The sequence below is a fragment of the Poecilia mexicana genome, unplaced genomic scaffold (genome assembly GCF_051168715.1).
Source record: "Poecilia mexicana isolate PSO_F unplaced genomic scaffold, ASM5116871v1 scaffold_21, whole genome shotgun sequence".
Taxonomy (NCBI): domain Eukaryota; kingdom Metazoa; phylum Chordata; class Actinopteri; order Cyprinodontiformes; family Poeciliidae; genus Poecilia; species Poecilia mexicana.
The window spans coordinates 22,856,716-22,870,310 of NW_028263390.1; the positions used below are offsets into that span (position 1 = coordinate 22,856,716).

At 42.3% G+C, this 13,595-nt stretch overlaps 1 protein-coding gene across 1 annotated transcript in view; it reads left to right on the forward strand.

Annotated features, from left to right (window-relative positions):
* Nucleotides 1-13,595, forward strand: part of tiam2b (TIAM Rac1 associated GEF 2b) — a 60,381-nt gene that overhangs the window by 36,255 nt on the left and 10,531 nt on the right. Inside the window, exons 4-13 of the mRNA XM_088001731.1 lie at nt 494-1,519; nt 3,356-3,785; nt 4,332-4,507; nt 5,311-5,535; nt 6,653-6,838; nt 7,957-8,088; nt 10,332-10,394; nt 12,441-12,506; nt 12,695-12,773; nt 13,479-13,568. Of these exons, the coding sequence (XP_087857857.1) occupies nt 500-1,519; nt 3,356-3,785; nt 4,332-4,507; nt 5,311-5,535; nt 6,653-6,838; nt 7,957-8,088; nt 10,332-10,394; nt 12,441-12,506; nt 12,695-12,773; nt 13,479-13,568 (2,467 nt within the window). The 5' untranslated portion in view covers nt 494-499. The remainder of the gene's footprint in view (nt 1-493; nt 1,520-3,355; nt 3,786-4,331; nt 4,508-5,310; nt 5,536-6,652; nt 6,839-7,956; nt 8,089-10,331; nt 10,395-12,440; nt 12,507-12,694; nt 12,774-13,478; nt 13,569-13,595) is intronic.

A 13,595-nucleotide genomic window follows, 5' to 3' on the forward strand; every position in this document is an offset into this window, starting at 1 on the left:
CCCATCTCAGCTTTCTGCATGGAGGTCATTTCTCCTAAATGCCTTTTAGCTTTTTTTGACAGTTTCTTTGGTTTTGCTGCTCTTCTATTAAAACCAGAGCTGTTCAGTGCACAGGACTACTCATCCTGTGAAATTCTGCATAATCTGAAAAAAGATGTTACAAGTAAAATAAACTGCCAGTGGAAACAGTCATTTTTCACCAATATTATGGAATGAATCTTAAAAAAGAATCTTCAATCTTGCTGAAAAGTTACCTGTAAGTTCGCTTTATCTTTTTTAAATGTGCTGAAATATTTGAACAAGAAAGATTTTGTATTTTTGGAGTGTAGGAAATGAAAGTGAAGAGTTTATGAACCAGAAAGGCCTGGGAATGGGCCTTGTGTTCTTGTTGTACTCTGAGATGGGAATGTTTGAAGTCTGACGTCCATCCCAGCTCAGAGTTCCCACTTTCATTCACTTCTCACTGTCTCATGTTGATGATGTCATTTTCCAGGTTGCCATGGGAAACACAGACAGTCACAGCAGCTTCAGCTCTCCGGTCAAACCCTGCAGCTCCCTGAGGTTCTCCGCCAAGAAGGAAGAGGTAACGTCGGCCCGCAGCTGGTGGCGGAGCAGCCAGAGCCGGGGCCAGGGCCACCGGGGCCAGCATGCCTCCTGGCAGTACGAGTCCGCGCCCAGAGGGGGCGCCAAACAGAGCGCAGGATCCCCTCAGAGGTTCAACCGAGGCGACCGGACGCAGGACGGCCGCAGGAGTCCGTTTGGATTCCAGGGGCCTAAAGGTGATCAGGCGTCCCTGCAGTGTGGCGGCAGTCCCAAGGTTCTGCTCAGCAAAGATGGCAGCATGAGGGTGGAGTTCACGAACGCCAGGGTGGTTCCTGTTGAGCCGCAGGGCCCGCCGCCCACCAACCTCCTCCCAGAGTCGTCCCTCCGCACCAGCAAGGGCAGCTCGCTGAGCTCAGAGGGGTCCTGGTACGACTCGCCCTGGGGCGCCGCCGGCGAGCTCACCGACAGCGTGTTCGTCTGCGGGCAGAGCGTCGACACCAGCAGCGGCTACAACACCTGCTCTTCCACTCAGGTGGAGGACGTCTCACCTGGGTTTAGCTCCGCCCTCCTGTTCCCTCCTGCAGAGGGCGCCAAAGGCCACAACAGCTGCTCCTCTGGCCGCACTGAGGACAGCGGCATCGGGGACTCCGTCATCCTTCAGCCTGACCTCCATGACCTCAACCTGGCTTCACCGTCAGACGGCAGACACAACGCGCTTCCAGCCTTTCCAACGTCAGCAGACTCTTTCCCGCAGCAGCAGCAACAGCTACCAACCATGGACAACATCATCCAGGAGGAGGCGCCGTCCGCTGGAGGCTTCGAGCCGCGGTACTTCTCGCACACGCTGCCCAACCGTAAAGCCGAGCCAGGGAGCGCCGCCTTCTCCGGGAACAACCGGAAAGACTTCCTGAAGAGTCGGATCCGACAGCTGAGCGACTGGACGGGCAGTTTGAGCCGCAAGAAGAGGCGGATCCAGGTAAGAACCTGGAAATCCTGGAAAACCTGGAAAACCTGCACCTACACTGCAAAAACACAAAATATTACCAATATTTGTGTTTCTAGTCCACATATCTTAGTATTCCTGAATCAAGACAAAAACTAACTTACAAATAACTTTTTAGCCAATATTGATGAATGAATCAGTTCCACTGGTAAATTTAAATTTTAACTGGAAATGGTATTTATTCATGAATATGAATGAATTAATGACTTAAAACAAGTTCCTACTGTTTGCTTTCCTAAAACCTGTAAACTAGTTTTACATTAATCTACACAGTGCAATGTGATATTATTGGAGTTTGATTTGGTTAAAAGTTTGTTTCTAGACATCATATCCAATGTGTCAGAAAGTTTAACAAACTAAAACTTTAGCAAACTTTTCTTTTAAGTAATTAAGTTTATTTGTATTCATGAACAAATCTGTTCAAAGTACTTTACATCACAAAAACATAAAAATACAAAGTCATCACCAACTGAAGCATGTGCCGTCATTACACATCAAAATGTTGCTTTAAAGCATATTTAAAGCACTTTTTAAATACCTTTTTACAACTAATCCTTTATTTTTATTTTTCTACATTTATATTTAGAATGTATTAATTGAGATCAAAGTGGAACCAAAGTCAAACTCCTGATTCTAAGTTTTAAATTCTGTTGTCCAAATGCTGAAAAGGAACCAAAACAATCCACATCATTGTTCATCAAAACCAACAAATCAACATGTTTTTATCATTTTTGTCCCTGAATGTCATCCAAACGATGGGTGGAGTCGCTTAAATGTTTGTTTTTTTACGTCGACTCTGGAGTGTTTTCACATCCATTTAGCTGTAATGAGGAGGAAAAGTTGGTCTGTAAAAGCAGCTCATAAACCCCAAACAGCTTCTGCAAATAAACCCACAGAAAGCAGAGAGAACGATGCTGACGGGTCGATTTACTGCGTCGCTCATCAGGCGCGCGCCGGCCACCCAAACAATAGTTAACCATAATGACAGCATATTAAAACGAGGGGGGCATTTTAATTCATACAAGAAATACATAACAAATTTGCTCCAGAAAAGATCAAATTGAAATTCCTGCTTGAATTGGACTCAGGTGTGAGTAGAACTACTTCAAAACATTTTTATCCAAGAAATTACTCAAGTTAAAGTAAAAACGTATTTCATTAAAAAGCTACTCAAGAACTGATTTAAAAGATTAAATCAGAAGATCTGATTTAATACTTTAAAATATCGCAAACAAAAATGCACTGTTGCAAATTCTGCTATTTTAAAGATTAAAAAGAAATAAATAATTTTGAGAACTAAAGTTACACATTCAGGCAGATGAAACACCTTTACATTTCTACAAGTACAGTAACTAATGTAAATGTACTGTATGTGTCGTAAAGTACTTCCAGTACTTCTAGTACTTTATGACTAGCAGAACTAGCGCATAAACAAGATGTTTCACTTTAAGATATTTAAAGTGAAACATGTGAAGATTCTTTTTGTTTGTTCATTCAGTGAAGTTACTTTAAGTGGGTCTAGTATTCAGAAATATTAGTCAAGTTAGAGTAAAAAGTACAGAGTAGTAAATCTACTCCTAAAAGTAAATATTTTTGCAAAAAGTAAATGTTACTAGTTACTGTCCACTTCCTGCATAAATTGTTATTTTGATGCTCCTAATAATGTATAAAGTAAAGATGCTTTCATTTGTCAAAAAGATTCAAAATCTTTGGGGCGCCCCAAAATCTTGATGCCCTGGGCTACTGCCCCAGAACGCCCTTCTTAAAGTCCAGTTGAAAAGTCAAAACTTCTGTCTGGTTTCCCTGCAGGAGCCGCACAGCAGCGACTCCTCCGGCGTCTTCATCAGCAGCCTGAATGGCGGCGCTCCTTGGCCTTCCAACCCTCTCCTCCAGTTGAACCAGAACCAGTTCCCTCACTGGGACTTCTCCAGGAGCCCGAATCAGAACCAGAGCAGCGACGCTCAGCGGCAGAACGTCTACAGGAGCTTCATGCAGGAGCTGGAGACGGGCTGCGGCGGCGCGGCCGACCGGACCGAGCCGTCAGAGGACGACGACGACGCAGAGGAGGAGATGGAGGAGGAGGCGGGAGGAGATCTGGACGGGTTTCTGGAGACGGATCAGGGCGCCGTGCGGCGCGCGGGGTGGCTCTACTTCAAAGCGCTCATCACCGTCAGCAAGGACAGGAAGCTGGAGCTTGTCGCCCGCCGGAAGTGGAGGCGCTACTGGGTCACACTGAAAGGTGATTCATTCATCAGTCTGAGACCGAGGCGCTGAAATTTATCTGCAGTAGATCAACTCTGACATGTTTGAGGAGGAGGAGGAGAGGGACGAAGAGGAGATTACAAAGGATGAAGATGATGAGTGGAGTGAAAATGGGCCAGGAAGAGAGGGATAAAAAACTTTCTAAAAGGGAGAATTATGAAGAGATGTCAACATAGAGGGATGACAGGGGCTCTAAAGAGAGAGAATGAGGACGGGTAGGATGAAGAGGATGAGTGGAGTGAAAGTGGGTCAAGAAGGGCAATATGAGAGGATGAGGGATAAAAAGTGAGAAAGAGGGAGAATGAGGATGAGTGGGATGATGAGGAGACTATAAATAGAAATGAAGAGGATTAGAAGGAAGAAGAGAGGAATAGAGGGATGAAAGGGACAAAAAGGGATGAGATCATAAAAAGTTAAAGTCAGATTTAGTTTCCTTTTAAGGTAACAATCTGTGTGGAAAATTGAAGTTGGTCTGCAGTCAGAACGAGTTGCATTAAAATCAGTCTTTAATTGATGACTTCAGGCTGCAGTCTGCTGTTTTATGCGACGTTCGGGCGGATCAGCGGCGCCGAGCAGGACCTTTCTCCTCGCTACGCTCTGCTGGCGGACGACAGCATCGTCCAGGCCGTCCCGGAGCATCCGCGCAGGGAGCACGTCTTCTGTCTGAGCAACTCACACGGAGACGTCTACATGTTCCAGGTGAGAGAACATCGGAAACGTCCCACACTCTGACTGCGTCCTTAAACGCCACACAGGAGCAGAAACCAGCTAATTTGGGAGAAAACACCATGAAAATGTATCTGTGTGTCTGTCAGATGCAGCGACCTTCCTCTGCAGAACCACTGCTGACCTCTGATTTATTTAAAACCACTCGGGTCGCCCTAATTGTTCCCCTTTTAGCTTTATGAGCTCAGGGAGCACTTCTTTATTCCCAGAGTAACTGAGCAGCAGAGAGTTTACAGACACAAATCACAGTGAGGAGGACGAGGAGGAGGAGGACCGGTGAAGTTGCCAGCAGCAGGGGGAGCAGAGGATGAGGGACAGTGAAAGCGTTTAATTGGGGGTCACAAACGCTGCTAATTACTGCAGCAGACTGAATCTTTATGACTTCAGTGAGGAGCAAGAAAATCCTGGAATGAAAAACCGGCTTTACTCTGAAGTTACTGATCAGTCAAAGTCTCATCTTGTCTCATTTTGTCTCATCTTACTGCCTTGTTTTATCTCAGACTTCCTCATCAAACCTCATGTTGCCACTTTTTATCTCGTCTTACCTTGTCTCATTCTTTCTCTTTTCATTGGACTTTGCTTCATCTCTTCTCTTCATGTCTCATCTCTTCTCACTTCATTGGATCTTGTCTCATATTGCTTTATCTCATCCTCCGCCATCTTGTCTTGCTTTTTCTTCTGTTGACTTTTTTAAGTGAAGTTTGAAGTAGGTTCATATTAGCAGTGTTTGAAGTTAGATCTGTGCTAATGCTAATGCTAACTCTGTTTTCTGTCAGGCCACTAACCAGACGGACCTGGAGAACTGGGTGACTGCGATCCACTCGGCCAGCGCCGCCCTGCTGGCCAGGCGTCAGGGGAAGGAGGACACGCTGCGGCTGCTGCGCTGCCAGAGCCGCTCGCTGCTGCACAAGATCGACATGGACGGGAAGATGAAGAAGATGGCCGAGCTGCAGCTGTCCATCATCAAGGACCAGAAGAACCGGCGGGCGGTGGAGAGCCAGGTCAGGAACCGGGCCGCTCCGATCCAACAGAGTTTTCCTTCTAAAGCTGCAGAAGTGCAGCAGCAGGCATCCTGCTCTGAGTCAGAGGTGAAACTTCAGATCGGATTATATAACGGCAGGAAAATGTCTCGGCGCTGAGTCAACGCCTCGTCCAGATGTGTTGGACGGCTGCAGCAACCAGCAATGCTGAAGCTTTTTATGTTTTAGTAACATTAGCTTTGAAAGAGCTGGAGCGATGGCTTTATTTTGAAAATCCAACACACAAAAAGTAGCTAGTCGCTGGTTGCTATGGTGATTCCCTCCTTTTCCAAAGGACTGGAGGGAAATCGGTTAAAATGTTTGAGTTCAGAGATCTGAGATGTGAAGGGGAGTTGGTTGGTTCAGTTCTTAGTTTTACTTATTTTTTATATAATCCTTCTGTTGAAAAACCAACAGAACGTTAGTTTTTTGCATTAGGTGAATATGTTCATAATTTTTTATTGAACATATGCACCTAAGTGTGTCAGTAGGTGCATATGTTCAATAAAACTTATGTATTTAATCAATAGAGCTGGGACTATTTGATTAAAGTCCCAGCTGTAGCGTTCACATATTTAATCTAGTTATAAACATGCAGCATGTCCCTTGTGCGTCAGATTTATGGGTGTACCAGAAACGCATGAATACAAAGTTCTGGCAGGAACTTTTGTACGTAAAAATTAAAGGTAATTATTTGTGTTAAAAGATTTTTAACACAAATCAATTAATCAAATCAATTAATCACAATTAATAAGCTAATTCCTGGTTTCTTCACATGTTTATTCCAGGTATAAACTCTTATAATGTCTGTTGTGCGTCAGATTTATAGGCATTAAAAGGAAATGCATTAAAAAAATTACGTGTTACAATCAATGTAATTAATTAATAGAAATTAACTCTTAAAATGATATTTTGGGTAATTATCATTTTTGTACTTTTCAGCAACACAAACTGAAATAAATGGTCACAGATTTCCTCCTTTCTACTTAAGAAAGTTGCAGGTTTAACATTATTGGTTTGTAAAAAAAAAAATTTATAAAAATGAAAGTGGAAAGTTTCACTGTGTCAGAACTTTAACTGGACCTGTGTCGCTGCTCAGATCCAGCAGTGGGAGCAGAACCTGGAGAAGCTGAACCTGGACCTGTTCCGGCTCCGGTGTTACCAGTCCAGCCTGCAGGGCTCTGAGCTGCCCAACCCAAAGAGCCTCCTGGCCGTGGCCAGCCGCCCCTCCAAAGCCTCACTGGGAAGACTGGGAGTCTTCTCTGTCTCCTCCTTCCACGCTCTGGTAGGAAGCTGCTAACACACGACTTTTATTCTGAAAAGCTTGGAAGGAAGTACTCCTTCAATCCTCTCTGGTTGTCAAAAACTGAGTTGTCCTTCCTTCCTTCCTTCTTTCCTTCCTTGCTTCATTCCCTTTTCGTGTCCTTCCTGCCATCTTTCTGTCCTGCCTCCTTTTCTTTCTCGTATCCTCCAACCTTCTTTCCTCTTTTTCTGTGATCCTTCCTTTCCTGTTTTGTGTCCTTCCCATCCTCATCCCTCCTTCCTTCATTCTTCCTATGCTTTCTTTTTGTGGCCTACCTGCTTTCCTTGTTTCCTCCTTCCTTCCATCTTACTTTCCTCTCTTCTTTTTTCCTTCATTCTTTCCTTTCTCTCTACATTCCTTTCCTTCCTTCCTCATTTTCTTTCTTCTTCACTTTCCTCTCATCCTTCCATGTTTTCTTTCCTCTCTTCAATCCTACTTTCCTTCTTTCTTTCCTCTTCACTTTCCTTTCTCAATTTTCCTTCCTTTCCTTTGTCTCCTTCCTTTTTTCTTTCCTTTCCTTCCTTCCTTTTATTCCTGTTGTTCTTTCTTTTCTTTCCTCTCCTTTTTAATTTTTTCTTTTTGTCCTCCCTTTCTTTCCTTCTTTCCAGATGTTTCAATTGATGTCTTGTAAAATCACATTAAGGAACTAAAAATCCTTTATTTAGGAGTTTGGTGCAGTTTGGGTTTAATCCTCCAGGTGTGTGTGAACCTGTTCAGGTGTTTTCCTCTGTGTGAACCTGTTCAGGTGTTTTCCTCTGTGTGAACCTGTTCAGGTGTTTTCCTCTCTGTGTGAACCTGTTCAGTGAACCTGTTCAGGTGTTTTCCTCTCTGTGTGAACCTGTTCAGTGAACCTGTTCAGGTGTTTTCTTCTGTGTGAACCTGTTCAGTGAACCTGTTCAGGTGTTTTCCTCTCTGTGTGAACCTGTTCAGTGAACCTGTTCAGGTGTTTTCTTCTGTGTGAACCTGTTCAGTGAACCTGTTCAGGTGTTTTCCTCTCTGTGTGAACCTGTTCAGTGAACCTGTTCAGGTGTTTTCTTCTGTGTGAACCTGTTCAGTGAACCTGTTCAGGTGTTTTCCTCTGTGTGTGTTTGGACCTGCAGGTGTGCAGTCGTGAGGACGGGACGCTGCGGCGGCGCTGCAGGTCTGTGTCTGGAGGCCGGAGGAGAGGCCTGCCGTCCTCCCTGAAGGCTCTATCCAAACCCATCCAGGACGGGAAACTCTCGGACCACCAGGTAAGCGCTGCAGACTCAGTGCCGCTCCGCTTCCCTAAAAAGGTCAAAACATCCTGAAATCCCGGCGCTCCTCCGTACGGCCAGGGCTCCCACTGCTCCTCGTAAACACTCGGCTATTTTTAGTTCTGGGAGTCTGGGATTCAGATTCCAGCGGATAAATCTTCTCCGGGTTTGTTCTGGCTCGCATTCAGGCGCTGCAACGCGTGCGCCGCGTTTACACTCCTCCTGATCCGAACGTTTACTGGACCTGACGGCAGAGATCTGACATTCCTGATGGGAGTTGATGTTTACATCCAGAACTAGTTACATTTACTTGACTGACTTTTATGAAAATAATTCACTTTTAGCAGTATTTTTATACTTTTTACACTTTTAATTGAGTATTTTTATTATTAAATATTTCTACACTTTTTAAGTAAAATTTCTGGATTTTCTACCCACTGAATGAAAAACAAACATTTTAACCAAAAATCAACCAGACAGACACAAACCTGCAGTTTCTGTTAAAGTTTAAGTTTTTTATTGAAAGAAAGAAACTGATTTGGAAACATTTTCTTCTGCCTGTTTTTGTTATTTTTGTAACTTATACGAATTATTATCATTTTGGTTCTTAAAATCCCAAAATTTGCACTTAACTTTAAATTTTGGTTCATCTTTACATTATGATTATGTAATTTTTAAATATTTAATGATTGATCATTTGATCCGTTACTCGGTACGTTTTAACAAAAACCTACTTTTTACTTTTACTTGAGTAAAAATATGTTGAAAAGTGCTACTGTCACGTCAGTATACCTTTTGGCTCCTTACCCACCTCTGTTTCAATAATCTGACTGGAATGGACCAATCAGAGAACGGAAAATAAAAACATGGGAAATGATGTTTCCAGATTTCATTCGCTGAGCAGTTTAGAGTTTTTCTAAGTGGAAAAACATTAAGAGGTGTTTTGAAAATCTTCTGTTGAGTCTTCATTACCTAATCAATATGTACATAATCACAATACAATACAATGTTAATGCCGCAACTAAAAATTAGTCAAACTATAAAAAACTACTACAACTAATAAAAACTAAACTAAAACTCAACAATATTATACTAATAACTGAGAAAAACTAACAAACACAATCTAATAATTAGCTAAAAATAAAACTATGATATATTGCTGCAGTATAAACCCTGTTGCTGCCTGGAGAAACAAGTAAAAGCTGCTAGAGGAAGTTCTGCAGCAACAGAAGGACAAACAGCCGGTTTCTCAGATCAGACTGAGCGGCTGGAGTTTCCCGGTTTACTGATCTGAGGAACATGTGGAGCCGATCGCAGCTGCAGGAGATAAACATCTGGTCTGAGTCACTTCCTGGAGCACAGCGCCCTCACCAGGCTGCTGGAGAACAGCAGCCTGTTGGGTTAGGAACAGGTCAGGAGTGAATAGGTCCCATAAACATGTTTCATATTTTTGCTCAAAATCATTCTTGGATAATAACATTTCAGTCTGGTCGTTTCAGATTGAGCTGTTTTAGGGCTTCTTGTCACTTTAAATCTAAATAAGCTGCTGCTGGAAAATGGATGCAAACAGATGCGCAATTACACAATCGTGCATGTTTGAAAAGCAGAAGTGGTGCCTCCTGCACAACCAACACAATTGGAGCAAGTGGTTTCTGGGTGGTAAGTTGTCTTTTCCAGCAGCCATTGTCCAGAGCAGACAGTTGTAAAACCAGCTGACTAAACATGCTGGAGCTCAACTTGGGTTGCTAGGTAACGGCGAAGTGTGACTCAACAATTGGGAGGTTTTTTTAAATGGCTCAGTTACCAGATTCCAAATAATTTTGTTTTGTTATTAAGCTCTTGGGCTGTTTTTAGAAGCAGTAGAGACCCAAATGGAAGAACAAAAAATGAATTTTGCAAATCAGGGCCCCTTTAACTAATAGTCAGTCCACAGAATAACAAAAATCTTAATGGATAAATGCTGGATGAGAAGTTAGTTTTTATTTTTTCATAAATATCCCAGAGTGTTCCAGCAGAATAGAGCTCTTTGGTTTGGTTTTACATGAGTAAAACTAATATATATGATGATGGTATGTTCTCTTTGTTGCCTGATTGATTCTGAAACCTGTAATTTCTGCTCAGACACTCATATTTTACCCTTCTGCTTTAATTCAGCCATTTCAAATCCACTTTAATTACAGACTCTGGAGGTCTGAGTTGAGTTTGAGCTGAGTTGGGCTTTCTGTGTTTTTCTGTTCCAGGTTCTCCATCGTCACGTCTCGGCGCCGTCTGCTCCGTCCGCTCCTGCTGTCTGCTGGTCAGAAGTAAGGTTTCTACCATTTTAACCATGAAACATAATATCAGCTCCTCGAAATGACCAACTGGAGCCAAACATTTATAGTCTATAAATCTGTAACTCTTCATTGGGTTGAGCTTGGGAAAACCATTTCAGCAAGGGCGTAGGTTCGGTCTAAGTTTTGGTGGGGACCTTGACACCCCCCTGGCAGCACAGTGAAATGCCCAAGAGCACCGAACATTTTTGAGAAGGGGGGGGGGAAACCACATTGGCTTAATAACCCCCTCCCCCCAACCATAACCATATCATACATCTTGTGTATACAACCAGATACAGTCATCAGCAGATCAGTTCAAGAACACTTTACTTTTTCCTTTACAAAATTCAGCAAACGTTACAAGTAAGATCAAAAGAAATATCCTCTGGATACAGCAAACACAATTGCAGATAAGAAGAAATCAATAATAAAATAAAAAAGAAAAAATATTACATAATTAACAGACCTATTCTACCTCACATTCAGTGCTGACCTTACTAAACACCGGACTTTACAACAAATGCGTTGCGTGATAGATATCTAACTTATGGGTCCACTCACTGTACTTACAGCCGACGTAGCGAAATAACTTCTAATGTCTGTCCTTTTCTTTTTTGGTGGCGACATGGTCTCGGAGACTCAGAAGGAGACGCGTGTGCCCAGCTAGCCGCCGCCTTTTGCAGCTAATCAAAGAACGTCCGACGATTCAACTGACTCCCCCTCCCCCCACCCCCCTGACAGCACCGTTCCGACACGGTCTCGGAGGCTCATAATAAATGTCAAACTAAGAAGCTTCCGTTCCGCGCACCGCCTGTTGCTGCTAATCAAAGATCGTAGATCCACGTTCTTTGAGCCAATATGGCAAAATTGGTCGGGACTTTTTCATATCCCGTGAATATTGGTCGGGACATGTCCCTACCGTCCCTACCCAAACCTACGCCCATGCATTTCAGAACCAGTTTGGATGTGTGTTGGGGTTTTTCTTGTCGTGTTGGAGAATCCTGAATCCTAGCTAGCTGTAGGCCGTGTCCACACGTAGCCAGACCTTTATAAAACAAATATCTTAACTTTGTTGTCTAAATAATAATATCATGAACACATGACTGTCTTCAGAAAAGTTTTTATCCACATAAATCATCAGAAATACGTCACTGAGTGTTGTTTTAAACATGCCCGACCAACAGGGGGCAGTGTAGCACACAGCTAAACCTGTCAGCCAATCAGATTGCTTCAAAACAACCAACTTCCTGTTAAGAACTCCGGTGTGATTTGAATACATATATGAGCAGTTGGTGGAAGTAAAATAACATAAAAAATTACAGTCATGTTCAGTTTATCATTGTTAAATGTATTTTCTAGGAAACCCAGCTGTTTGCATGAACTCACTAACTTTTCTTTGACTCCTACAGAGCATGTGCACAACGTTACCCTAACGACTTGTATCCTATTATTTCCACTGTGACATCGATTTTTCAGCCTGTTTTGTTTTCTTACACGTCACATCACAGAGTTTTATTTAACTCTTAACCACGTTGTGGTTCTTCTGAAGGTTTCTGGGGAAAACCAGATCAGCTGTCTTCAGTTTGTCCTTCGTGGATGCAGAGTTTAGTAAATAAAGATGGACAAAGGGAGGAGGGTGGTCTGGAAAGCTAATGTTTGTGGAGCTGTGCAGCTGTCTGAGAGCAGCCTGCTGGTCTGTGGACACACAGGAGGCGTTGGAGGATTAAAAGCTTGCAGGGTCTTTTATTTTCCCAAAATTCCTTTGTCCCTGAGTGTCACTACTCAGTGTTTGAGGTGACTCCCCCACCCACTCCTGTTTCTCCACATGACCTCCACCTCTCTCTCCTTGAGCCTCCCTACCTCTATACTCCTTCTGCTGCTTTCTTTCTCTTCCTCCTCCATGTCTTTAGCTCATTTTATCAGTTTTACCAAAAATGGTGGATTCTTTCAAATTTAATTTCTGTTAATTTAATTGATTAGATCGTAATAAACATGCAGAATAAGCATTAACCATTTTGTTTCTGTTTTGGCCTTCAGACTGTGTCCTGTGTGTCCAAACACAGTGAGGTGCTGCCCTCTGTAGGACATGTAGCAGAACTGCAGGTGGGTTTGGAGTCCATGTGCCTTTTTGCTTTTCTATTTCCTATTTCATCATCTTCCTAAAATAATGGCCAAAAACCTTTGAAAATCTCTTTTGGCCAAAGAGAAAAAAATATAAAAAGAAAATCACCACCTTTTTATTTGATAATTTGAAGGATTTTTCAGTTAAAAAACGTTGATTTGCCCTTCAGCTGAGCGAGGAGCGTCTTCCTTCAGCTGCTGGAGTCTTCAGCCTGAACGTCTGTCGACTAAACTCAGACCAGGACTTTGGTGAGAAAAACACTCCATACGTTTCCTGAGTGTGTTTGTTAGTGAATGAAACAATTTAAATCTACGATGAAGAAATTAGAAATCTCTGAGATTCAAAATTTGAGAATTTGCTACAAAAAAGTTGAAAAAGTTTAAATGCCTTGCTGATGAAATGTGCTATACAAATAACATTTGATTTTGAAATAAAAAAAACTCAGAAATTTTGAGATTCAGTTTAAATATTTTATTGAAAAAATGTAAATGTCTGAGCTTGAAAAGTAAAAAAAATGCTAGAAAATAATCTGAAATTTTCTAGACTTTTGTTGACCTTCAAAAGGCAAAAAATCATAATTTTTTAAACTAAATAAATGCCTTAGTTTTTTTCTAGAACATTGCTGAGAATAATCTCAAAATTTATCGTTTCCTAGCAAAGTTTTTTGTCAAAACTTTTCTTTAAAATTTCCTACTTTTATAGCTCAACATTTCCATGTTTTGGTCTAGAAACTTTCTGAGATTAATCTAAAAATTTCTGAGTATTTTCTTCTAATTCTCCGTACAAGCTGTACAATTCACCGTTGTACAGCTTGAGATGTTTATTTTTACGCTGAAAATTGTACAAAAATGTGAATTTATCCAAATGTCTTCATAAAGCTGTTGAATTTAAATAAATATGTTGAAAAATAATGTAAATATTTATCTATTTTGTCTCATGTGGCGTAACGGCAGGTTTTGCGGTGACGGGTCACGTGGACGGAGCGGGTAAAAGTCACGTGTTCGTCAGTGAGGTCGACCCGCTGGGCCTGTCTGCCAGAGGAGGTAAAACAATGCTGAGGTCCTCCAGCA